The sequence below is a fragment of the Lepidochelys kempii genome, chromosome 26, assembly GCF_965140285.1.
Source record: "Lepidochelys kempii isolate rLepKem1 chromosome 26, rLepKem1.hap1, whole genome shotgun sequence".
Classification (NCBI taxonomy): Eukaryota; Metazoa; Chordata; order Testudines; family Cheloniidae; genus Lepidochelys; species Lepidochelys kempii.
Genome location: NC_136405.1, coordinates 957,603 through 985,526, shown reverse-complemented (window position 1 = coordinate 985,526; position 27,924 = coordinate 957,603). Strand labels below are relative to the sequence as shown.

General features: G+C 43.4%; 1 protein-coding gene across 3 annotated transcripts in view; it reads right to left on the bottom strand.

The window, feature by feature from the left end:
- The window catches only part of ZMAT4 (zinc finger matrin-type 4), a 166,566-nt gene that overhangs the window by 45,287 nt on the left and 93,355 nt on the right, over positions 1 to 27,924 (bottom strand). For 2 of the 3 annotated variants that reach the window (XM_073325309.2, XM_073325308.2), the window contains exons 4-5: positions 22,447 to 22,603; positions 6,923 to 7,150 (exon numbers count right to left, since the gene is read on the bottom strand). In XM_073325309.2, coding sequence (XP_073181410.1) covers positions 6,923 to 7,150; positions 22,447 to 22,603 — 385 coding nt within the window. The remainder of the gene's footprint in view (positions 1 to 6,922; positions 7,151 to 22,446; positions 22,604 to 27,924) is intronic. The other variant, XM_073325312.2, reaches the window with a different exon arrangement.

The window sequence follows — 27,924 nt, the reverse complement described above, 5'->3', positions numbered from 1 at the left end:
GAGACAGGGCTGGTTACGTACCTGCAACCTAGATTCAGAGCTATCCTTCTGCCTCCAAAAGTTTCTTTGAACTTCTCAAACAGGGACTTCATCCTGGGACAAAGGCTAGAGTCCTGGCAGACAAGACCGCCTAGACTGCCACCCACCGGCATGGACAGCCAGCAGCTAAGAAATCCTCATGAGCAAGAGCAGGGAGAGCGCCACAACAGCAGGGTGGATTTGTCTCCAAAGGGCTCAGGCCATCACCAGCATTCTTTTGCCAGCTTCACACTCTGAGGGCAGTACTATCCCACACCGCGGCACAATGCAGTATCTGCTGAGTCACTGATCCAAACACAGCTGTTTTGCTGCCTTTGCCACTATCTGTAGCAGCTCCGACATGTTATTCCTAGGAAGGACATTGCAGTCCCTGCAGTGCTGCTTTGCACTCACTGGACTGTTATGCATTCAGTGTAATTTCTGCAAAGACTGGGTGATTTTATGCCCAGTAGCTCAACACTTATCACTTATGCATAGTAGGATCTCAACTGTAAAATCTCATGTGTCAGGGCATAAACTGATCACTGCAGGGGTCAGGAAGGAGTCCTTTTTCCCCAAGTATAGCAACACTCAGCTGGTCCAGGGAATTATGGAGAGTGACAGATAACTCAGGTGTCTAAATACAGAATAGGCACAATTTTCAAAAGCCCCTAAATGACTTCGGAGGCCATCTCCCTCTGAAGCATGAAGTGTTTGCCACTTCCACAGGCAAAATATGAAACTTAGCAGGCAGGTCAGTGATCTGATCCATTATGGAAAGTCCTACATTCCAGCGATTTTACAGAGCTGGGGATGTCCGTAGAAAGAGTGGGGTTATAATCAAGAATGGGCCTTTTTTCTATCCATGCATAGAGATATACATGCATGCCTGCAGCCCTTCTTTTCATGTTCTAGAGCGTGAGGTCTGAGAAGGGAATTTATAAACAATTCTCCTCTTTTGAAAGAGGACTTTGTTAATACAACACCAGTGGAGAAAACATGTTGTAAGTGGATTCTGACATTTTCAGCAACAAAAGATTAATCTAGTTTACTAGGATGGCTGTTGTTGGCTTAATTGCTAGCAGTATCTGGTACACCTGGTTGGGAATTTTTTATCAAAATATTTTTTTCATCAAAAATGCTGATTCCCTTGCAAGAAAATGTTGGTTTTGATGAATTTTCTGTTTTGAAACATTTTTGAAATGAAACATTTGAAATTGTTGAAACATCCCATTTCAACATTTTCAAAAAGGAAAAATATGTTTTTCAGGTGAAAATGACTGTTTAGAAATTAAGTTAAATTTAATTTATACTTAAATTTAAAAAGGTCAAAATCTAAAAAAAAATGTTTTAAAATTACTGTTTGGATTGATCCAATCTAAAGTTTTTCTGGATTTTCAGTTTGTGAAAATTTTGAGATTGACCTTTTGTCCCAAATTGGGACAGGAAACATTTAAAATTTTGAAAATTCTTGTAGTATGAGAAAACAAACAATCTCTGCAGTACTATGTGGATATTGGGGATAGCAAGGCCCAACGGGGATACTAGAAGGGAGCAAATTTTAATTCTCTAAATTTCCGTCCTGGACTTCGGAAGAGAAAAACATTCTGCCTCATTTTTATTTCAAGCTCGTGTGTGAGCTATGGGCATTTCCAAAAAGTGGCTGTGAAATCCCTGGACTCTTCGCAGCTATTCCACTTCACTGAACGCAGCACAAGAAGCTGCAAATGTAAACAGGGCCGAGAGCTCTTGCTGAAGTCCACCCTGCGAGTTATGCAGGAATTAAACTCTGTGCTTGTTCTGGACAGGGACTGACAAATTGGGACAAAACACCTGCCCCTGGCAAACATCAAGCAACATACAAACAATTGCCAAATTCTAATTTATTATGGGCACCATTTCCTCCTGCAGGAGAGACATGTGACCACAAAACTAACTGCACCTAGCCATGTAACTACTGTGACAGGGTCGGGCCAGATGGCTATAGGAGAGTAATAGAAGGCAGATATATTAGCCCCAGGCTAAGTAGGTCCCTTTTCCCTGGGTAAGGTAACAGGGAAGGTTCCAGAACAATCACAAACCTTCTGGAGACAATTAAGACAGGCTGATTTGAACACCTGCAGCCAATCAAGAAGCTGCTAGAATCAATTAAGGCAGGCTAATCATGGCAACTGGGTTTTAAAAAGGCGCTCACTTCAGTTTGTGCTGTGTGTGTGAGGAGCTGGGAGCAAGAGGCACTAGGAGCTGAGAGTGAGAATGCGGACTGTTGGAGGACTGAGGTGTACAAGCATTATCAGACACCAGGAGGAAGGTCCTATGGTGAGGATAAAGAAGGTGTTGGGAGGAGGCCATGGGGAAGTAGCCCAGGGAGTTGTAGCTGTCGCACAGCTGATCCCGGAGGCACTCTAGACAGCTGCATTTCACAGGGCCCTGGGCTGGAACCCGGAGTAGAGGGCGGGCCCGGGTTCCCCCCAAATCCTCCCAACTCCTGGTCAGACACAGGAGGAGTCGACCTGGACTGTGGGTTCAGAAAAACGGCCAAGCTGAGGGCTGCTGTGAAGCTCCAAGGCGAGCAAATCTGCCGATAAGCGCAAGACCCACCAAGGCAGAGCAGAAACTTTGTCACACTATCCAGCAAGTAGGTGAAGGTGGGAGGACAAATGCAATAACTCAGGTGTCTAAATACAAAATAGGTACAATTTTCAAAAGCCCCTAAATGATTTCGGAGGCCAAGACTCACTGAAAGTTACTAGGACTAGGGATCCTAAGGCGCTAAGTCACTTTTGAAATTGGGGATTTAGGTGATTAAATAACTTAGGTGCTTTTGAAAAACTGATTCATTGTATTAATAATGGTAATTCTGATGTATTAATAATATTAATTTTGTTTGTTACACAAAAATTAACTGTAGATGATACAAAGTTAGAATCTGGATTCACACCCAATCTCCCCAAAGCTCAAGGAGATCTGAGGTTTTGATTCAAGAGCAGCTCCAACCAAAACAGAACGCAGACTTGCATCTGATGAAGTGAGCTGTAGCTCACGAAAGCTTATGCTCTAATAAATTGGTTAGTCTCTAAGGTGCCACAAGTACTCCTTTTCTTTTTGCGAATACAGACTAACACGGCTGTTACTCTGAAACCTGGAATGGGCTTGAGTCTCAATTTCTCTGAATGAACCTAAATCAGGAATAATTCCACGGAAGCTAAATTACACTGGCATTAATACAGTTTTAAGATCAGAACCAAGCCCTGTTTCCTTTTCCAATAACTCCTAAAATCAACCAATCTGTTCTGATTGTGATGTGGATTCAAATGATGTTCTGCAATTATTATACCAGCTAAACAGATCTGTTCCCCACTGGATTGAGTCTATAAATGGAAATCACAGACAGGAACTGAAAGTTATGATTAGCAAATGAGGAATTTCTGTTTGTGGTTAGACCCTTTGGGTGTTATGATCATATGTCACGTTTATCAAATAGTATGTCAAGCCTCTGACATGTAGAAAATGATGTGAAATCACTTGAAATTACATGATTGCTGAATGCCTGAGAGAATAATGAATAGTGAATAACATGCCTCATGTGTGAGCAGCCACTAATGTTAAACAAATGTCATCTCTTTTCCATTCAGAAGATTGTGAAATACTAATTTCACAAGAGAAAGAATTGCAACAAAAACTATGTTTAATAGCAATAACAGTGCAATTTTACTCAACCAAAATAAGGGAATTAAACAGTAAAATGATGATGTTACTGGAGGAGGCTTGGAGCAGGGTCTTATCCTAAGAGTGCATAGGCTTTGCTTAACAGCATGGTCCTGACTGCACACATTTTTTAGATGAAATCTCTGATAACATTTCTGTTAGCAGATTGCTAGAAGATGGCCAGAGGTGGGCAGATTGACTTTGATGGTATATGGAAGTTTACGTCAATATTGGACCAGATTCTCCTGGCCAGCTATGCTATGCTCAGTGCAAGTCCAGAGAAATGAGCAAAGCACTGCTCCCCACTCTCAGAGAGAACGGACACCAGCCCAATCCCAAAATCCAGGTGGAGCAGCCTTTAGCCCACTCTAACATACACCAGGTAGAAGTGGGAGGAGTCACCTGGATTGAAGAATGGGCCAATAATATCCCCTTTTCTCCTGCGCCAGGAGCCAGCAAAGGGCTGGTGGAGTAGCTACCACAATGGCCCTGTACTTCTGGAGCCTTCTCTGAGGCAGGGGAATCCTTCTGGGGCCACTGAAGCTGCAGAACTGGGTCCATTAGCTGTACATTCAGGAGAGGCATGGCATTTTCTCCTCCAAAATGAAAAGTTTGATCACTGAAAATAGGAAAAAGTACCCCTCAAAATGTCAAATACTAGCAGCAAGGTGCCCTCTCTTCCTCTCTCACAGAAGTCTGCGTGCATCTGTGTATACACATTTATGTTTCCTTCTCTCCTATAAATTGCACTGTCCATTAATGCATGATTTACTGATACTAGATTATCTGCAAATCCAAAATATGTCATGGAGTTCAGAACAGCAGAACATTTTCAGAAACACAGTATGGACCAGTAGGTACCTTAAACGCCTTCATTTCTAACTCCCCTAGACAATAACTATGTGAATAAAACATTCCACAATTGATTTATTTACTGCTACTAATGTTCCCATCCACACATGAGTTCAGCATAGTTCAAGGTAGTAAGCACTTACATATTACTGTCCCAGTTTATTCTTCACTGCATATGTTCAGCAGGGGGCAGTGAGTCAGCCAATGAATCATATTTATGGTATTGTGAGCCACACTGGCTCTCCCTGTGTAGCACACATAGAATCTGAGAAAGCAGAAGTTTTATTTGAAGCTTAGAAATTCATAATCTACAGTATGTCTATTAGTAATTGAAGGGAGATTTTTAAATTTGTTAGTCTCTAAGGTGCCACAAGTACTCCTTTTCTTTTTGCGAATACAGACTAACACGGCTGCTATTCTGAAACCTGAAGGGAGATAGTAATTTCCTTCAAAAGGAACAAAACTGAAAATGATATGGAATGTCCTGCTGCGAAACCAAATCCCTGCACTGGTTTGAAAATCTCAACTAGTACCTCTTCCTTTGTCTATTTCAATTAATTATTCCTGTAGACACATATTGGGCCATATTACATCAAAATGAAACTTGTGCCTTAAAAGGAGCTCCATAGTTTTCCCTTTTTAGGCATTTTCACACTTTAATGATATAGTCTTCTCAGCATTTGGGCCACATCCTCCATTGGTGTAAATTGGCACAGCTCTATTAAATGAAGCTACACTGATTTACACCAACAGAGAATCTGAGTCAAACTCTCATACATATTTATGCAGAGTATTTATCAAGCACAGGACCAATTATAGTTAAGCCCTGAGCGTATCGCTACTAAGCAAGAATTTCCAGGTGAGGCTCACACCTTTGACTGATGCAAAGGTAAGACTCAAGGTCAATGTTGAGAGCTAATAGCCTTACATGGGCTGCTGAGCAAGTCACTTTCAGTTACCACATGGGGACAGCCCCTTTGTCTTTTATTTAAAAGACAGGCCATTCAAACACTAAAGAATTTAGAGGTCAAGTCATTAAGATGTGTATTTCTGTAAGAGCTGAAGTGCTGATAACTCAGGCTGAGGCAGCAAACAACATTTGCTCTCTAAGCAAACATCAGACATAAAAGAGACAGGTTGTGACTTGTCTCCTTTGGTGCCCTGACATGGTCTGATGTTGTGCATGCTGTTTAAGCAAGTGGAGCCGGGTCAAGGAAGGTCCATTAGCTGATCATAGAGAGTTGCCCAGCATACCTTCTGAGAGAAGGCAAGAAACCTCCACAAAACAGTCACAACACATCGAATGTGATACATGTTATGCTCATTTTACAAATGCCTCAATGGAGGCACAGGACGTCCTTTGCCTAAGGCTACACAGCAAGTCAGTGGCAGAAATGGGAATAGACCCCTGGAGTCCAACTCCCAGTCACACTGCACCAAGTACTAGACTATCGTTCTCTCTGTAACGTGGCTCCTAGAAGAGCGATCCTGTGTTTGCCAGGGAATTGCGACATGCACTGACCTCTAAGATCCTCCTTCTTTGAAAGAGGAACAAGATATCCTAGAGGACCAACTTCTGAATGATGCTGCTATGACTGCAGAGTGTTATCCCACAGAAATGTATTCAGGTTGTCACCCTATTTGCCTTATCGACCACAAAAACAAGAAAAAGGAAGGCTCCTTATAACCTAAATGAAATAATGTATATACTTGTTACCATGTTTTTGAATATTGACTCAGGGGTTGTGGTTTTAAGGGTGTAACTGAGCCTGGTGGAAGGCCTGAGTTAATGTTTTACAATTTTTAAAAATTAGTATTCATCTTACTGAGCTGTGCTGGTTTTAAAACACATATTTACTGTATTGTGTGCTATGCCTTAAGGCTCAGACACTACATTAATAAATGGTTTCAGAGTAGCAGCTGTGTTAGTCTGTATCCGCAAAAAGAAAAGGAGTACTTGTGGCACCTTAGAGACTAACCAATTTATTTGAGCATAAGCTTTCGTGAGCTACAGCCCACTTCATTGGATGCATGCATGTATCTCACGAAAGCTTATGCTCAAATAAATTGGTTAGTCTCTAAGGTGCCACAAGTACTCCTTGTTCTTTTTACATTAATAAACTATCCTAGAAAAAGGAAAGTCATGAAGAGCTGCATATGAGCAGCATTAGCCAAACACTGCATCCTTTTCTTCTATAACCAGACAAGACTGGAATCTGCTAACTGCTAAGAGAAATGACTAAGGTGAACAGAGAGACACTAGGCTGCAAACACATTACAACCTACAGAGGATGAATCTTCCTTCTCAAAGCACAGATTCTTTATGTTCAAGACAGGCTCTTACCTTTCAACTCTCCTAGATCCAAGGTCTTCCCTAGTTGTTCTAATAAGTCGGCCCTGGCTGCGTTCTTTTTGTGCTTTTTGCCATCATAATGTTGTTGTGCCATCATGGGGTTATTGAACCAGGCTGCACAGAGCTGACAGTACCTGTCTGAGTCTCTTCTTTGGTGAGGTGAAGACACCACAGGAGAACTATCCGCATGCGGCTGCTTTAGTGAACTCAGAGTGGTTTCTGTAAAAGAAAACAATCAGACATGGAGTCTTCCCAGCCCAACCACTATTCATACTACACCAGAACCTTGAATAGACAGTCCCCATGTTTGACACAAAGAAGAATTAGCAGCGGTTAGCACCTTCCATTGCAAAGACTGCTGCTCTACATATTTTGAATGGTATGGCTTAGAAATCTACCATCTCCCTTAAAACAGAAATGTTAGTGTGCTTAGGTAGCATGAAACTATTCCTAAATTATTTGCATTTACACCAGCTCAGGAAGTAAAGCTTCTTTTAGTTATAGTTACATGCTTTATTATTAAACTTTACCTGTTAACATTTTCTTGTTAAAACTGCTACTTATAATATAAACATACTGGTGAAGAATAATCAAAAATAGTAATCAAAGAGCATAACCTTATGTATGACATTACATGTATAAAACCAAACATTTCTCAGAGTAGGAAAACTGTTAGATTTATAATCATCTGAACATTCTTGTTTTCAGTTTGTTTGTTTTTAGAAAAGAATAGGAAAAAAAACAGAAGAATTTTAAAATGCCACAGATAAAGACCGTATTCAGTAGTCAATCCCCTCGCTCAAATATCTTAATACACTATTAATAGGTGCCACCAACATGTAAACCTTCTGGTTTAGCCCCTCAGCCCTCTTCAAAATTGCCAGAAGGCTCTAGCAGTCTACTTTTAAAAAAGTGATCCTGATTCAAAAGGTTTTAAAAGAAAAATGGATCATTAGTCATAATGCAAAACAAGAGCCGCATGTGTTTGCTGTGATCTCTGCTGAATATAGTACAGCTGATAAAAGAAAAATTAATTTATAATAAAAAGGTAAAAATTGTGATGCTATTGGAATACCAGAATACACACTTATTAGTACTTAATTGGCACACCTAGCTCATGTGGTTTTCCATTTTTAGATTTTAAATAAAATGTTTAATATCAAAATAATTACTTAAAACTATGCTTTCAGGAAATATGCTTCTTGGGATAAGAGTAGGAAAATTTGCACTCTAAAAATCAGTTTGAGAGCTCTTCTGATCCAAAGGTTTCACCGCTATTGTAGCTCAGCTCTAATGAAATTGCAGCTGGAGGGACTGACAAAGTGATGAAAGAACTTCATTATTTGATTCTGCAAAGTTCCTCAGTGAGCAAAATAACGATAGATTTAGGCACATAATTATGACCTGAACCCTCTGTGATCTCCCTCATGGTTCAAGAGTGTTAATACAAGTTACAAATCTTCAGCTGACCGGTATATGAAAGGATCTCTATTAGCTTTCATTAAGGAAATTGTATCTTGCCTCTAATGTTACTTACGACCTTATCAATTTTCAGGGTTTTTGTAAGAGTCTATTGGCAATGGATTGGATTTTCATTGGAATATTGGAAAGCTATTGGATTTTCATTGCCTGAATTACAGTTGGTTCTGAAACATAGTTCTCCTACTTCCTAAGCCCTGATCGGGGAACCATTTAGGAAGAGAAAAATATCCTAGACGGATACCTCATATGTGCTGGCAAGATTGATACACTACAGAGTATTAACAAAATGAGCTCCTTTGGGTATTAGTTAACAAAATTATTATATAATTGACTCTTCTGTGGAGACATTTATTCTCCTCTTTGTATTGGCTAATGGACTTTCCACTTACCCTGGTTGAATTTATTTAATTCCACAAAGTGACGGTGTTGTCTATTCACTGTATAGCTATTGGTTTGAGAGTAGCCGCCATGTTAGTCTGTATCCGCAAAAAGAAAAGGAGTACTTGTGGCACCTTAGAGACTAACCCATTTATTTGAGCATAAGCTTTCGTGAGCTACAGCTCACTTCATCAGATGCTTCATCAGAGCTGTAGCTCACGAAAGCTTATGCTCCAATAAATGGGTTAGTCTCTAAGGTGCCACAAGTCCTCCTTTTCTTTTTGTATAGCTGTTGTTTCACTGGTATAGTTAGAAACAAAAAGAAGAGTAGTTCTGCTAAATAAGACTGTCTCCCGTTCGCACATCCATTGCTGCCTTAGACTGTATGCCCTCTGGGGCAAAGTCCGTGTGCTTGAAGACTCCTAGCACAATGGAGCCCTAATCCTGACTGCGGCTTTTAGGTGCTTCTCCAGTACAAAGAATAAATAGGAACCCTAGCTACCCTTACTCTCAAGCTAATGCAGCTCACTGATTTTACTCTGTGTTGTTATTGTTCCTTCCCCACATTTTATCCATTCACACTGCCACTGCGCGAGGGACTGTGTGCTGGGGGCTCAGAGAGGGACTTGGGACTGGCTGGGGTAAATCCACCCCAACCCCACTCCGGGTGGGCTGTGAAGGAGTCTGCAGCCCAGAGCAGCCTCCTAATGGGGAGCTGCCGGCAGGGCCACTTGTTTGGCACAACAGCCCCAAGCAAATTCCCCAATTCTCTGCTGGGGCGGGAGCCCACGTCATTGGGGAGAGCTCTGGGCACTCTAGGGAGAAATCCTGAGGTAAAATCCTGGGGCAAGGCAGCCTCTGCCTCAAGCACCATCTTGGAACAGGCTGTGCCACAACAGGGCGCCTGCCTCACTGCCCTCTTCACTCACCCATGAAAAGGAGCATGGTCTCACTGTAGCAAACGCAAAGCCTTTTATTCACATGATTCGCCACAGTCTGCGGATGCCTCCTGCTAAACACACTTCCTCCCAGAGCCAAACAAGGTTACAGCAGCTCCTCACTCCCACGCCAAGGTCACCATTCCCGGGTCACCCACCCGAGAGCCATTAGCCAGCTCTTTCTGAGCCAGGTCCAGGGCCCCTCTCCAGGCCCCCACCCTGATCGTGCCAAGACCCACTTCTTTCCCACAAGCGTTCTCCAGTAGCCCCAGTCAGGTCTCCTCACCTAGGAGTCCTCCTACCTGTCGCACTGTCTATTCAGGACCACAGGACCATTGCTGAAAGGGGGCACCCTGGCCACCCTGCCTGAGAGTCCTAGCTCTGCTCCTAGGATCCTCCTGCCTCCTCAACTCCCCTTGCTTCCGGGCCCAGCTTACGCTGACCAGGCTGGTCCTTTCCCGGTTTCCTGGGAGCCTCTGCACAAGCCTTCCTCACTCCCCACAACTTGGCAGGATTCCCCAGCTCCAGCCAGCCCTCCCAACACCTTTCCACAGAAAACATCATGAGCAGTTCGGTTACTGAGTACCTTCAGCTTTTGTCCCTTCAGCAGCTCTCTGCTGTCCTCCCTCTCTCGCCCTGTTCTCAGACAACTCTCACCCACCCCTTCCTGCAGCGCTTGGTCTCTCCTTTATATGGCCCAGCTGCCTACTCTGAAGCACATTTGGGAGGCAGCTAATCAGCCACAGATGCACCAGACCCTGCTCCCACTTAAAGGGGCCAGTCACCCTGTGACAGGGACACATCCTCTCCACAGCCACACAGGGAGCTGATGGGCCAGTCTGCCAGCTCCTGTCTCAACAACGCCCCAGAGCAGACAAAGATTCCCTCCCTATTCCTGTGCTGCCCAGACATCTGGTTTGGATGGGAGCCAGCTGAGAGGGACCATGCAGAGAGACCCTCAGAATCCATGTCTCTCCCTTCAAAGTCCTTCACTTTCGAGTGGTTTGGCTAAGACCACATAAGGAAATAGTGTCACACCCACACCTACTCACCCACCCACCACTGGGTTACAATCACAGAGCTTGGCAAACACAGAGAGCTTCATACATGGCTTCGTGTCAGTCACGGAGCAAAGCCTTTGGATACGACAGCCCGAGTGTCCCCCTCCGACCACATCCTGCTCTTTTATTTGCGTCTCTAATAATGGTGTTAGAAGCAGGAAAGCTGTCCGAGACTGATCTCCATTTCCTGGTCCCTGTCATATGGGTTACTAAGATCACACACCCTCCGTCTCACAGCAGGCGTCAGGGCAGCGGCTACTGACTCCAGTAACTACTGTTAGTGTCCTGTCCATCAGCAAACAGAGGGGGTCACATACACAAGTGTAACTGAACTTTATGACTCTCACTCAGAGGTAAAAAGAAAAGGAGTACTCGTGGCACCTTACAGACTAACCAGTTTATAGCTCACTTCATCGGATGCATTCCTTTATATGGCCCAGCTGCCTTCTCTGAAGCACATGGAATGCATCCGATGAAGTGAGCTGTAGCTCACGAAAGCTTATGCTCAAATAAATTGGTTAGTCTCTAAGGTGCCACAAGTACTCCTTTTCTTTTTGCAAATACAGACTAACACAGCTGCTACTCTGAAACCTGTCATTCAGAGGTGAAGTTTTAGTTGCTTCTGGCAGCTCTTCCTAGGCAAGAGCTTTCTGCATGTCACCAGGAGCCTCATCTTGGTCTCCAGTTCAGAGGGTGCAGAATTCTCTGTGCAAAAGCTAATAATTCCCAGCTTTGTAAACACAGTCATGTAGTTAGTTGTTTAATATCCAATATTTATGCCCACCTTCATTTGCATCTAAATTAGCTGAGGGTATGACCTTTCCCAACCCACCCACCCTCATATGCTTTGCATGGACTGGGCACAATATGCCCCCCTAAGCCTTGCTGGAGGCATGCCACACTACACACACTGTACTGTTCTGTACATTTCTTGCTAACTCCGTATATACAGTGCTGAGATGTTTCCAGCTCAGGTCCTAGACACTTTGGTGCTTTCTCCCACAGAAATATAGTATCGAGCTCTGCTCTCTCTTTTGAGCCTCACACAGTTTTTATTATGCAAGTAAAGGACAAAATTACTTCTCCAAAAAAACTCACAAGCAGGAGGCAGCGCTCAGGAGAGGCCAGATGGCATTTTCCTCATAAAATCACTTGTTTCTCAACAAATAAAAGCAATCTGTCTAAAAATTCAGTGCCTTGCATTCCAAAAGGACAAATAAACCTGTATAGGCACTGAACACAATCCAGATAAATGGCAGGAAAACAGTATGTGATCATGTAATTCAAGACTGCATTGTAATGCATACACACAAGAGGGCAGAGTTAAGGCCGCGAAGTGAAGCAATCAAAAATCAGGAAATGGGTTGCCTAATACGCTTAAGATTCTTTTAATGCAGTATTTTTGTTTGGAATTTTAATTAAATGAAGTGTAGCTTTCCTTGTGTATTATTGCCATACTAATAGTTTACCAGCTCACAATCCTCCCCTACTCTTAATAATCAGTGTCAACTACTGTCCAATGCCTTGAACATAGAATCATAGAACTGGAAGGGACCTCGAGAGGTCATCTAGTCCAGTCCCCCGCACTCAAGGCAGGACTAAGTATTATATAGAACATCCCTGACAGGTGTTTGTCCAACCTGCTCTTAAAAATCCCCGATGATGGAGATTCCACCACCTCCCTGGGCAATTTATTCCAGTGCTTAACCACTCTGACAGGAAGTTTTTCCTCATGTCCAACCTAAACCGCCCTTGCTGCAATTTAAGCCCATTGCTTTTTGTCCTGTCCTCAGAGGTTAAGAACAATTCTTCTCTCTCCTCCTTGTAACAACCTTTTATGTACTCTCAGTCTTCTCTTCTCCAGACTAAAGAAACCCAACTTTTTCAATCTTCCCTCATAGGACATGTTTTCTAGGCCTTTAATCATTTTTGTTGCTCTTCTCTGGACTTTTTCCAATTTGTCCACATCTTTCCTGAAATGTGGCACCCAGAGCTGGACACAATACTCCAACTGAGGCCTTATCAGCACGGAGTACAGCAGAAGAATTACTTCCATGTATAGCCTTAATTAAGTGCTAAGTACACGCTGGCCCTGCCTGCAGGGAAGCAGGTGCAGTTTGGAAAACCTTCTGCTCTCCATTCACTGGAACTCCTCCTTACTGCATTGTGCAAAGTTCAGGTAAAAAGTACTCCCTGTACAAATTGCTCTGTCTACTTACTGTACTCACACACTATATGCTCCACTAAAACCCTGATTATTCGTAGTATGTCCCAATCAAGGAGAATGGACTAAATGACACACAAGGCTAACCCAAAAGCAGACGCCCATTCAGTTTTACACTATTTTGATGTTCGATGCTCTCCAGTGCAGAAGGTGGTGTGTGCACGTCTCAAAGATTCCAAGCTGTGTGGCTGTAAATTGCGGTGTCTGGGTGATTATTCCAATTCAGCCAAATCTTGGAGAGGTGTTTCATGCTTTCCCCACTCTAGCCCCATACACAAACTGTATCGGGAGAGTTGTTAGTGACTGACTTTTTTTCTTTTTTTTTTAAAGGGGAGTGCAAGTCTAAAACCTTCACCCATAAAATTATCCTCTATAGACTTATAAGATGAAATCTTTCTATTCTTATCTTTATTTTTGACCACTGGGATTATCCGCAATAACTGTAGAAGCATTTGGGCATCTGGCACTTTATAATAAAGAGTTATTACATGTCGAGATCCAGGAGTTCGAGTTATGAGGTATATTGGACATGCTCCCTGCCTAGGCCCCAGCTATAAAGTTAAATATGTCGGCTCCTTTGGCCAGGTTTGTCCTTGTTTATATGTTAGCTGCTGCCTTGAGGGGACTGGGGTGGCATAAGTTCACATAGCTGGTGGTGTCCTCAGGATTTATGTCTGCTCCACACTCAAGAATTATGACTGGAGCATACTATTCCCTTTGCTGCTGTGTTAGCTAAATGGGAGAGAACTCCAGATTGCATGTCAGAGCCTGTCTCACAAACTCTTCCTTCACTGATTTGCAGCGCATGCCAGTCAAAACATAATTAATGGGGAGTGGGCATTAGTGGGACTCGAATTTAGGCCTTTGTCTTTTCCATGAAGTGATCTTAGTAGTTAGGGATAAAGCAGCAATCACGCTCCCTCAAGCCACCACGTATTCTGTGCTACCAAAGCCCATAATCTCCATGGTATTAAGAGTTTAGTGTGGAATGTTCTACTCATTCCAAGAGCCGTTGGCTGCATCAGATGTGGAAGGAAAAGTTGTGAAGCCCAAAGGATTTCCCTCTGAGCTGCATTTTTAAATAGCGCTTTGTTTCTGTGTGAAGGGAGCATACTGAGCTACCAAACCAGAACTCCTCTAGCTCACTAGTGGTAGTGTTTTACCCTAGTCTGTGCTCACTTTGCATAGGTGTTCATGATTTCACCAGGTACATAGTGGTGAAGCATTAGTCCTCCTCTTAGTGATGCATTTGTAATGCAAAATCTATTTTTGTATTGTTGCATCACTTAGACCTAGTTTACAACTACAGCTAGGCCTGAACTATTGCCATATTTAACCACTAATTAATGAAACACATCCCCTATCTACTGGAACTCAGGATCTTCCTGAACAGAAATAAATGACAGCTGACTTCACTCCAAATGGGAATTTATCTTTTTAACGTACAGTACCTTCTAGCCAGAAACAGGACAAAATGTCATTCCCACAGTAGCAACATGAAAATAATTAACCCTAGCAAAAACTTCCTTCCTTTGACTTTGGTTCTACCGGTGCAACGTGTTATGTAGCTTATAACAGTCTGTCTTGCATTGTTTTTTGGTATTGGAGGGGCGTGAGGCAACATTTACAGTTAAACACTTCAGCACACTGGTGATGGACAACTGTTTCACTTATTTCTTGTGTACAACACTTTCTAATCACAGGACTACCTGCAAAGGCACTGAACTCCTCACCCTATCCAAGAGGAACTCAGGATAACAATACTAAGAAAGTAAGCACTCAGCTGCCCCATTACAAAAGGGAATTGTGGAAATACAGTTTCCCTCAGAAAAGAAGAAATTCCACAGATAAGGTTGACACTGAGAGCCTGTCTTCACTAATCGCTCCGGTGCTGCCGTACCATGCCGACGGAAGAGCTTCTCCCCTTAGCAGGTTTCAGAGTAACAGCCGTGTTAGTCTGTATTCGCAAAAAGAAAAGGAGTACTTGTGGCACCTTAGAGACTAACCAATTTATTTGAGCATGAGCTTTCGTGAGCTACAGCTCACTTCATCGGATCCCCTTAGCGTAGTCAATCCACCTCCCGGAGAGGCGGTCACTATGTCAACAGGAGAAGCTCTCCCATCAACATGGTGCTATCTAAGCGGGGAGGGGGAGAGGGGGGGTAGGTCGGTTATAACTACGTTGCCCAGGGGTGTGGATTTTTCACATCCCTGACCAACGTAGTTATACCGCTATAGGTCTGTAGCGTAGGCTTGGCCTGACTTTATAGTCACAACCAAATTCTGAGAGTTATTTTATTCCATCACTTTTAACAGATCTGAGACTGAAAACCTGAATCAGGCACCAATGGAGTGAAATGCCAAGGAAATTCTGTTCACGGTGGTTCCTGATGGGAGCGGAGTGCAGATCACGGCATCTCTAAAAATATGGGTGCCTTTGACGTTTTGCTGCATAGTATCATTTCTTACCCAGAATGGTGACGCTAGGTCCTCTACTGCACACCAACCATCACCTGCGGAGCCACTGCTCCGGAGACATGGCACTTCCTCAAACTATGATTCATCACCCACTATCCTACTCTGCTGGTGCCGGTGTGCCATTTTCCACCTTCCTGAAATAGCAGGTCCCAGCACTGGAATAAATGAGGGCAGCAGCTATTATTTTACCCACAATTCTCTGTTTTATAATTTGCACTGATGACTGAATGCAAGTTGACAGAAGATGCCAGAAATGACTAGAGAAATTAATCAGTAGTGTTGGTGACATGAAGCCTCTGAGGGCACCAGCATAACACAGCAAAAATGGGAAAGGATCAGGAATAGGAAAGGATCAGAAATATTTCACCACAGTGATAAGACATCACTTTTTCCAGTAATAAAAAAGCTTATTGTCAAATCACTCCTCAATCTTCTAACTGCTCCAACTGGGAAATGATATAAGATCAGCATTTTGTTAACTCTGAGATGATAAAATTCAGAAATATAATATTTCTGAAATACATTGAAAACTGACCCAAATTTTCTGTGATACTGAGTACACAGGAAAACCAGAATATCAAGTAGCAGTTAGCTCTCAAATCCAAGATACAATATGAGTTTGTGCAGAGACGCAGAATACATTGAAATGTATCTGCATTATTCCCATGGTCAGACAGGAAGATTGCTGTGTAATGAGTAATTGTTATTTAAAGCTATCAAGAAAAGCATCTAGATTACCAGATAGGAGTACCAGGATAATCCTTCTTTGCTGATAAAGCTGCTATGGCAAAGAATATTATACATGTAAGTGTGCTCACTGCTTGAACTATATAGGGCATACATTAGTCAAAATTGAGAATTTATGTAACTTCACACTGATCCAGAAGATCCTTACTAATTCAATAGAGAGCTCAAACAAGTCTGGATCTAGCATGAAAATCCATGCAAAAGGACTAAACCTCTCTCAGCTGTATTAAACAGCAGCGAAGAAAACAAGCTGGGCCCTAACACTACCTCGTTCACAAGGAAAAGTACTCACACTCATACGTAAGTCAGATTCATAGGGTCAAGACGGGCAAGTACTTGGATGGGAGGAGTCCAGGAGGGGAGGGGAGGGGAGGGGAGGGAGGGAGGGCAAAAACAAAGACCAGAAGTGGGTGTTAGAATACAGTAGGTGCACTTTGCCCTCGGAGTCAGTGCAGACCCAAAAGGCCAGGTCCGGAGGACCTCTCTTTCAGAAAAGAAGTCAAACAGAGCTTCTGATCATTAAAGCTCCCAAGATAATTTTTGAAAGAGCAGGGATATTACTTTGGTGTTCCAGCCAGTGTTCACAACAGGTGATGAGGAACAGAACTTTGGTAGCAGAGCTGGTAGAAAAAAATTCAGATTTTGGTGAAATGGTACACACTTTCAATTCTATTTTTTTTTTATAAATTGCCGTTGTTTTTCAACCAGCTCTAGAATCATCTCTCTGTAAATTTCCCTGACGTTTCGGCTGTACACATTAGTGTTCATTTTTGCCTCTAAACTTTGTTGTTGTTACTGAATGATTTAAACAGCTGCTACCTTCAATCCAGAGGTGGCTCCACATCTGAAGTGACTTATGTATAGCCAGATGTAGTTTATAAATTCTTTCATCTCTCAAGCATATCAACAATGCTAATTAAATTCTCATTATAGATATTTACATACAATGGTCCTATCAGTAGGACAAAAAGTAAGATTGCTTAATCTTAGCCCAAATGAAAAATTTTGGGGAAGTTTCATAATTTTTGGAGCATTTCTTAATGAGGGGACTATGAACAGTTTACCTATTTGTGGAGATTTTGTATTTTTATTTTTTTGTCCTATAAATTAAAAAAAGACTTTCATGCTAAAAGTTCAGTCTTGCAGTACACCAGACTCCAGCATGGACAAGTGCACACAATACATCTACATGTTAAAACAAAGAATTAGAACATTATGAATAGATTCATAGATTTTAAGGCATTGTGATCATCTAATCTGACCTCCTGTATAACACAGACCAAAGAATTATGTACAGGTACTCCAGTACCGAACCCATTAACCTTTGTTTGAGTACAGCATATCTACCAGGCAGGCATCCAGTCGTGATGTGAAGATACCAAGGGTTGGAGAATCCACCACCTCCCTTGGTATTTTGTTCCTATAGTACATTTAGTAGAGATGGCCCATTTAGCAGCAGATATTATTATGGTGTGCTCCAGGTGACTGCAAATGTTTTCATGTGTACATGCTGCACTGTGCATTGCCATCCCTGTAGTTCCTAACTTTGCAGACCAAAAGATTTCATCAATCTCATGGCTGGAGGGAAGAAGTTTAATGAGACAGTCTCTTTTAACCCCTCCATTTATATGCCTGTAAAGAACTTGCAATTTTTAAACTTGAGAGAGTTCTGTTCAGCACACTTTGATTTTCCATGTTTATATTCATCCCAGGATGAAAAGTCTAGTCACAGTGGGATGAAAGCGAAGGAGAAGCAACTGATGCATATAAACAAGTACGCTTACTGGTCTGAAGAGTGCTAATGTTGATGAATTTTTAAGGCTAAGCAGTTTTGGGCCTGGTTAATAGTTAGACGGGTGCCCAAAGGAGAATACTTGGTGTTTTAGACTTGCAAGAGCAATGGCTGTGCTCACCAATCTGGGGTCAGGGTGGCTGAGTCCCTACAACGCCAGCTGAAAGTCAATGGGGCCTGCAGGTGCTCAACACCTCTAAAATTGTACCTATTATATCTCTTCTTAATAACATTATACTTTGAAAGGGTTTCTATTTGATGTTTCCCCCCAGGAATCAGTGACTGGGCTGTGCAGATATGTGCAGTTGTGGGGGTGGGGGACTTGGGTTTCATTCAATCGTTCTCATCTTCCCTCTTTGGTGGAGAGTCTAGTGCTGTGGCTCTCAACCCTTCCAGGCTACTGTACCCCTTTCAGGAGTCTGATTTCAAGTTCCATCTCACTTAAAATACGAAAGTGTCAGAGCTCGCTATTACTGAAAACTTTCTTTCTTTCTCATTTTTACCATATAATTATAAAATACATCAATTTGAATATAAATATCGTACTTACATTTCAGTGTGATACTTCAGCCTGTTTTTCACTTGTGAGCCTTTTCTGAAGCCCAAGCCCCATGTAACTTTGTGGGGCCTCCTGTGGCATGGGGCCCCGGGCAATTGCCCTGCTTGCCACCCCCAATGACAACCCTGCACTTGCAATTCCCCCTAAACCTGGCCCGTGATCCACCTCGGGGCTGCAACCCCCAGGCTGAGAAACACTCATCTAGATGAGTTGAGTACCCCCGGAAGACCTCTGCATGCCCCCTGCGTAGACCCCTGGCTGAAAACCACTGGTCTAATGGACATATGCTCTGATTCAATCTGCAACCTGAGCTTTTTTGTTTAAAGAACGATCACTGCTTGAATTGTTACAAGCCAATGATTTACTTCTGAGTGGATTAAAATAATCCTACTATTAAATGCTCTTTTGCTTTCTATTTTCTTTCTCTCACAAAACATTTCAACTAAGATTCATCCCAGGATAGAATATATGGAAAAAGCCACTGGATCCTGGAGCATCCTCCAAGGCTGAGAGACACTCCTAAGTATCACTGAATAAAAGGGACCTACTGTCTAGAGAAAGGAGCAGAAAATAGGTGTCTGGAGCCAGTAATTCCACCATCAGAGTCAGAGGTAGCAGTTTCAATAGGAAGGTTGAGATGCGCGTAGGTTAAGTCTTCCTGGAACCACCTAAATCTTCCATAAAAATAGAGAAAAGTCTCTGGGGGAGCTCTTCCTGGAGCTGTTATAGGAAAACTCCAAGGCCAAGTCTCAGTTATGTATTTGTGCCCTAGAACTTGGGGCCACCCACTCCACAGAGCACACAGTTACCAGCAGATTTTTCTGTAAGCCTGCACTGAAATCACATTTGTTAATGCAATGTGAGTAATGCTTGGCAAATAGGCCTTGAGATGCTACTTCACACAACTGCCACACTCACAGCTGTCTATACGTGTCTCCTAGGACTCTTGAAAGCAGAATCTTTGAAGCAGCAGTCTGGAGTATGAGAGAGAGCCTCTGTTACATGGAGCACAAAGGAGCTGATCTCCATTCCAGCAGAGAAATCTCAAAAGAAACTGGTTCTGCAGGGAGCCCACATAAAAGCTGTTTTTAAAGGGGAGTGCTTGAGAACTCCTGGAGAAGGATGGCCACTGCTGATTAATATATTCCTATTGCTTAGATTCATCAGATCAAGTATCAAGAAGACTTAATGAATACTTGAGTTATTCTTTCCTAGTGATTACTACAACTGAAGAGCTCGTTACACAGAGAGATATGCAGCAAGGGGTGTGGGTGTAGTCCAGACTCAGCTCACTTGATTCAGATTAACAAAATTAAATGAAAACACAAAGTGAAATCAGGGCTCTTTACAGTGCTGCTTGAGACAGTGTTGTGGGTAATGTTTTCTCTTTACATAGGAGAGGTGCAGCATGGACAATACCACTGCAAGTTTCCACTACACAACCTCTGACCCCATTCTGGTAAGGTACTGTCAGTCTGGAGAAGTAACATCAGTCTCCATGTCCATTCAGTCCTTGACTAGTTAATTTATGGTGTGGGGGTTTCAGGTTTTTAAATACGAACATATGTTCATTAGGAACTGAAAAGACATCATGATTAGGCAGTTGGTGAGCTGAGACCATCGTCTATCATGCTGACCAATATTGTCACGTTGTTTCCTTCTCCTCATTGGTCTCCAGCTGTTGTTTCTTGTCTTATGCATCAGTTGGAAGTTCTTTGGGGCAAGAGCCATCTTTTTGTTCTGTGTTTGTAGAGCGCCTAGCGCAACGGGGACCTGGTCCATGACAAGGACTCCTAGGTGCTACTGTAATACAAATAATGAACAACAACAACTAATTTCACATTGGCCAGAAAACAGCTTATGGATTTGAACAGTTGACCTACATGTGAAGCACTCACATGGCTCAGAGAACAGATATTCACTCATTTATTTGAGGCTTGAGCCAAAGCTCATTGAGCTCAATGGGCTTTGTATCCAGCCCTTCAGGCTTACATCCTGGAGAACAAACCTGTGGAAGCTTGGAAAGTTCAAATATTTTCCCTACGAAGGCGTTTGATCTTTAAAAAGAAATTCTCACAGTCTAAAATATAAACAAAGGTATTCTTTCCACTGGTGCCTTTCTTAGCGTTACCCATAATTTGAGTCAAACTGCGATGCATGTCCTGAGGACAAAGGCCTGATACTGGCCTTCCAAGCAAGAAAGCAACTTTAAATCGAGTCATTATGCCATCTCATATCAGTTCTCTTAGCATTGGTAAGGGGTTAGAAGTCGTGGCACCCAAAGCTTGGGCAGAAACATAACAAGGTTGCAAATAACTTCCATGCCCAGTCTGAGTTCCCATATTCGGGTCCCAAACTACTCAGCAAAATTTTCAAAAGCACTTAAGTTACTTAGGAGCCTAAGTCCTATTGAAAAGGAATTGGACTTAGTCTCTGGAGCCACTTAGGTGCTTTTGAAATTTTTACCCATAGTGTCTTCTGACAGAAAGCTGCACCAGTTGGTCACCAAATGCCCACTGTATCTATTATATTTCTGTAATTTAATTGATGATGACCTGTAATGACTCCCTTCAGGAAGATATTCTTTAGTTAAAACAATGAGTAAGCCATAGTTTAAAAGTGATTCCCTGCTATTCCCCCAGGTAAAAGGAGTGACCATTCTTAAGCACAACAAGGAAGAGGATAAAAGACAAGTGCTATTTTATACTTCACCATCTACAGTCTGTAAAGCAAGAAAAATCTTATTTAATTATACCTAGGATTTACATCCGACCCATTAGATAGGGATATAAAATGCACAGCTAAATTTAAATTCCTTTCTAAAGGAACTGCTGCTGGTAGTAACAGTGAAATACATGACAGGTTTCAGAGTAGCAGCCGTGTTAGTCTGTATTCGCAAAAAGAAAAGGAGTACTTGTGGCACCTTAGAGACTAACCAATTTATCTGAGCATAAGCTTTCGTGAGCTACAGCTCACTTCACTGAATACATCCGATGAAGTGAGCTGTAGCTCACGAAAGCTTATGCTCAAATAAATTGGTTAGTCTCTAAGGTGCCACTAGTACTCCTTTTCTTTTAGTGAAATACATTGCACCTATCTCTAAGATTACAGCCCAACGTTAATGCCCGTTTAGTATCCAGTATCCTCTATCCGGATTGAATAGCAGTGGAAGTTCAGGTTCAAAGATTGTTAGAAGTTGAAAGGATTTTATGGATAGGAAAACAACAAGATGGCTAAATGATCTGATTCCAACATTTGTCTTTTCTGAATGTAAAAGTGAATGAGCCTGCATTATTGGAATCGCTGCAGAGAATGGCATGAATGCCATGTAGGCAAAAATCAAGAGGCCAGTGATCCAAAATGTTTTAAAGTCTAGATTTTCCTCTACAGTGAGAGCCGATTATATTCTGCTGTGTGCAGTAACTATAAGGGGTTAAACATATTAGCTGAGTTGACAAATAATTTCTGATAATGAAAGTGAATCTTGTCATTGGTTATGCATGCCTGGAGGAGACATTGTCTTCCGACGTGCAGACGATTTGCAGAAACATGGAAGCAGAGATAACACTAATATAAGGGCCAATGGTGTCTGATAAACTACTAATCTACGTGAACCAGACAGGCAATAATGGCATCAGCAGGTTTTTTTAAAAGGTTATTATGACAGCAAGAAAAATGAATAGCTGCTTCTGCTGATCTTTATTCGTTAGCTATCCCTTTACGTTCTCAATCGGCAGAGTCATTCGAGCTGCAGTGCACCCCAATCCTGCTTTGGTGCAGTGAATAGTCATAAAGCTGAATGGACAGCAGGTTCTGCTTTCTAATATCTCCTCATATTCATGGTCTCTGGACCTACCTGTGGCCTTTAGTGCTGGCTGTTCACCTAGCAACAGTTTTAACCTTTTGGCATGGATTTTGCCTTGGTAATGTGACTCGGCCACCACTGCCGAGGTGAAGGACATGTTACAGAGCGTGCAGCATTTGTTCTTGTCCACTGAGTCAGCGTCACTGCCCTGGATGGAGACAAAAGAAACAGAGATGTCAAGTAAAACTGGACAGACCTTTGCAGAGAAAGGGAAGAGCGAAATCCAGTTCTGTGATGTCACTGCAAAGCCACAACCACCCCAGAAATCCAGAGGGACTTTTCCCTTCCTTCGTTATCTGAAACGCACCCCCGTTTGCGGCCCAAGCATTAATTCTGCTTAATGAATTACTCCCCACTTCTGATGCTCCCTACCCCCGAGTGTTCCTGGAATGGATGACAGCACATCGCCTGCTTTAATACGAGTCCCAGTAGGCATGAGGCCTTGGATGCCCAAGGAGACCGTGGTATTACATGGTATATAAAACCATTCAGGCAACCGCTTAGCAGGCTCAAATGGTGGCTCAAAAAGGACGTGGATAGAATCTGTTCATCACCTCAGCCCTATCCAACCGTGGCCTCAAAGAAAGGCGACGCTGACAATTAAGTACATGCTCCGATGCCAGTTGCTTTGGGGCTCTCCCCATTGCTCCTTTGCTGTGGTAAGTCTCACGGGGTGTAACTCACTCCCTGCCAGTTATCAGGTCTCCTTCCCCCGCATACTTTCAAATGATCCCTCAAGAGGTTCCCTTTGTTGCTGGCTCTGTATTTGCTTTCACTGGCTATGGGGGACTGGGAAATAAGACAGATGGGTTGTTATAACAGAAGTTGCTTATTGGTCAAAGGGGCAGTCTCTTTTATAATGATTTTTAAGATGTGCCAAGGAGCAGCTAGAATGGGACAGGCCCCTCTTTAGAGGATGGGGGCAGAAAAATCAATCAGGCTAGGGGTTTCACCAGAGCCAATCCACCACATTCTAATGGGATTCGGGCACTTCACTCCTGCAGGCACCTCTGGAAATCACAGCCTAAATGTTTAGATTATTGCCCCCCTTTCTTTGGTGTGCTAGAGCCTGGGGCTGGGTGTAGGGGCACTAAAGGGGTTCCATTTAGCACCCCTTGCCTTTCTCCTTGCAGGGGGAGAGCTGCTGCAGACAGGAGAAGAATGCCTGCAGGAAGGCTGAGTGCTCTTCCCCCAGGCTCCTTTTGCTGATGGTTCCTTCTTTAGCCTGTGTTTATGAGGACTCTCTCCTGCCAGGTTTCAGAGTAACAGCCATGTTAGTCTGTATTCGCAAAAAGAAAAGGAGTACTTGTGGCACCTTAGAGACTAACCAATTTATTTGAGCATAAGCTTTGCTGTAGCCACAAGTACTCCTTTTCTCTCTCCTGCCAGTGGCTCGGCTTGGTTTCTGCCCAGCCTGCCCAGCAATGAACAGAGCCCCTCGGATCATCTGCTGGAAAATCACTAGAAGGTTCATTGTAATTTTAAATCTCCTCTGTTTTAATGCTGTGGCATACCGTGCCAAGCATTTCAGGCACAGGCCAGAGAGGGGATGGGGAAAAGACGGCTTTATAAATAAAGGTGTCAGAGTAGCAGCCGTGTTAGTCTGTATTCGCAAAAAGAAAAGGAGGACTTGTGGCACCTTAGAGACTAACCAATTTATTTGAGCATAAGTTTTGCTGTAGCTCTCGAAAGCTTATGATCCAATAAACCGGTTCGTCTCTAAGGTGCCACAAGTCCTCCTGTTCTTTTTATAAATAAAATGACTACTGAACAATCAGATGGATGGCCGGCCACGTCTGCAGCAGTGGGTCTGCCAGGCAAAAGCACTGCCAGGCAAAGCAACACCTGGTAACTCTCATTACATTCTGTACGTACCAGAGATCAGACAGGGCCTTCAATTATTAATCAGAGATTAGTAAATTGGTAATTCAGGCTGGACTAAAAGTGAAGTCTTCTGTAGGGCCCCTACTGGACAGGCTAGAGCTAGGACAGTTTCCTTAACTAACCCAATGCTGGGAATAATATCGGAGATGCTCCAGAACAATTTCTCTGCTCTTTCCAGGTGCACAAAGGCAAACTCTTAGTTATCAACAGATGGGGAAATTCAGGAACTAGGATCTAGCTACGCGAGTCCCTCCACCCCCATTCCCAATAGACCATGTAGAGCCTGAGTTAGTGGCCGAACACATTCCGTTCCTGGGGTTTGGCTTATTGGTCACTCAAAAACAACAACACACACACCTCCTTGGCCATTTCCCTTCCAAAATCCCCAGTGCGCCTTAGTGCAAAGAATCATTTGCACCCTCTTCAGATCCTTGCTGAATCTAACTGACTGCACCATTGGCCAGCATTGCACGACACAGCACTAGCTCCCCTGACTCGTCCCGGAGAGCTCTGTTCAGTACATGAGCCATGGGCAACAAGCCCAGCAGGCCCATACAGCACTTATATTTTAAAAGGTGCTTTGGGGAAGTGCCAGGGCCTAGTCAGGGGTTCACAGACTGGCCTCATTTGTCCTCCAGCATCTCAGCTTTTTTAAAGAAATCTCTCATCTTGTGGCTGCAAAGAAACCCACACTAACGTGATCAGAGTGGGACCAATGCAGTGACGCCTGCTCAAGTTCACAGAGAGCCAGAAAAAACAGCTCTGAGTCACAAACTGCCCCATTCATCTCAATGGGGGCTAACTCAGATGCTCAATGATGATACTTTAAATGCCAACACTGATAACTATTTCACTGCTCAAAAGTCTAAGATTGAAGAGGAAGGATCATGTTATGAGGGACAATGGTTCTCCTGGCTTGTGGTGTGCTTGGAAAATATTAAATAATAATGTGGCATGATGAAGAAACATTTATAGTCCACTACTAATTGTGTCTGGGAATTTTGAGCTCCCATTCTGGTTGGCATTTGCAGAGAGAATTCCTGCAAAGAGTGTTGGACCATCCCCAGCATTTCATCTGTTGACAAGTACTGTAGAACCAGACTCGTATCTTCCAGCAATTACCTACTACCAACTGCTAACAAGATAAACCTGAAGGCAAGACCAGCCTAATGGCACCTACTAAAGACTGGAATAACTGCAACAAAGCTTGCCCAGCAGGCCAACTACCAGCCAGGAAAAATCTGCTACTTTCTGCTTCTTCCCTTGTGGAAGGCGAACTTTTGAACTCTGCCTTGTGACTACTCAGATATGAAAAAGGATAACCACAAAGAGATGGGCTTTTTGCATGTGGTATGAAAAACATGCCTAGTAAACTGATGCTGCCAGAGACTCTTCTTCTAATACAGTGGGTTCTCAAACTGTGATCGGCTGCTCTGCCTGGAGGGGCCGGGGTGGTGGTGTCTATGGAACGAAACATATTTCTGCAAGAGTGATGCCTTGTGAGTGCTGTGGCAACAACCACGTGAGTCTGACACCCAGACTAAAAGTCACTTGCTCTTGCATAGGAGGTCCCCGTGCGTGCACAGCATTTCCATTATTTTTTCCAGAGTTGGTAATCTCTGTATTTTCATGAAATTGGGGAACAACAGATTCAGGTAAATGACTGTTTCAGACAAGCAGAAGACTCCATCAGGTTGGGGGATATATTTTCTAACGGATGGAGAGTTATTCTGCTACGCATCCAGAGGACTACTGCAGCCCTCAGGTCCTAAGAGCTGCACAGGACCCTGGGCTGTATGAAATAAGAGCACGTTGGAAGTGCGGTGGATCCTGGCTGCCGATTATCTGGTGTAGAGATCATCTCTGAAGTAATGCTCTACACTGGTGTAACTGGCCAGTGTCACTCAACGTACAGAAGCCATGCTGCCCCTTGGATGGAATGCCAGAGCTGAAAGATGTGTATAACTGCAGCTCCCCGCAATGGGCTCACCTACAAACAATATGAGCACCAATATACTGCTCCACAGGGGTGAATGCTCCATAAGTTACTGCTAATGATCTATAATCACTTCTGATTCAGCTCACTCTGTCCCTCTCAACCTACAGATGCAAGCTGTGTTTCCATGGCCAGCAGCCATGCAAATAACATTTTTGCTAAATTGAGCCCTTTAAAACAGAAATGTGCTTCTGGCCACCTTTTAGAATATAAGTGATAATTTATCCCAGGAATGTGATTTTTTTTCAGTGTGCTCTTTTTAAAAAAAAAAAATAATACCCCCCCCCCCCCCCACACACACATATCACAGTGAAATGCATACATGTGCTGGGCCCCTACTGCTCTGAGCCAGTAAAGGTCTGTAGGACAAGTGCATCCAGAAGGCCTAATTTGTATTTCATGAATAATTAGGAAGCCACATCAAGAAGATTTGAGAGATTATAAACATGCATTGTAAATACAAACTGCTGAAATTCCTGCAGGACACAGAGACAATCTAACCTTGCTGGAGATCCCCGTCCATTCGCTGCATTCAGCGCTCCTCTTTCCTTATATTCCTGTCCCCCGAGAGTTTCCCCCTGCCCCAGCCATGTGCCCCTTACAGCTGCAGCCAGTGCCTCTGGCCGTGATTATGGAAGAGTCCCTACAACAGAATAGCCTAATGGGGGACAACGCCAGGTCCGAAGCAAACATTGAAAAAAACTGCTTTAGTTTCTGTTGCGGGAGCTTTTAGAGTAACAGCCGTGTTAGTCTGTATTCGCAAAAAGAAAAGGAGGACTTGTGGCACCTTAGAGACTAACCAATTTATTAGAGCATAAGCTTTCGTGAGCTACAGCTCACTTCATCGGATGCATTCAGTGGAAAATACAGTGGGAAGATTTATGTACACAGAGAACATGAAACAATGGGTGTTGCCATATACACTGTAACAAGAGTGATCACTTAAGGTGACCTATTACCAGCAGGAGAGCGGGGGAGGAGGGGGTGAGAACCTTTTGTAGTGATAATCAAGGTGGGCCATCATGGCAGTGACCATGAGATGGTCGAGTACAGGATCCTGACACAAGAAAGAAAGGAAAGCAGCAGAATACAGACCCTGGACTTCAGAAAAGCAGACTTTGACTCCCTCCGGGAACTGATGGGCAGGATCCCCTGGGAGAATAACATGAGGGGGAAAAAGAAAAGGAGGACTTGTGGCACCTTAGAGACTAACCAATTTATTAGAGCATAAGCTTTCGTGAGCTACAGCTCACTTCTTCAGATGCGTTGCTCCTTTTACGCTCCCCAAGGTGTCTCATCCCACTGTGCCTGAGGTGAGAGGAATAAGCAGTGTGGTGATGCACACAGCAGCTCTTAGTGCTGGGTGCAGACCATTTAGCAGGGAGCAGACCACTCTGATTGGAGAGGAAAGGTACCAGAGGCAAACGGCTGCTCTGAAGGACAGCAAGCAGCAGGCCCTACAAGAGAGGGATGAGCCAGCCTTGGGTACGCGGGGTGTGGAGTGGCAAACTGATATGCTGGAGGATGAGAGGGACAGGCTTCAGTTCCGGGTGACTGAGAGGAAGGGAGCTCGGGGAAGAGAGAGAGCG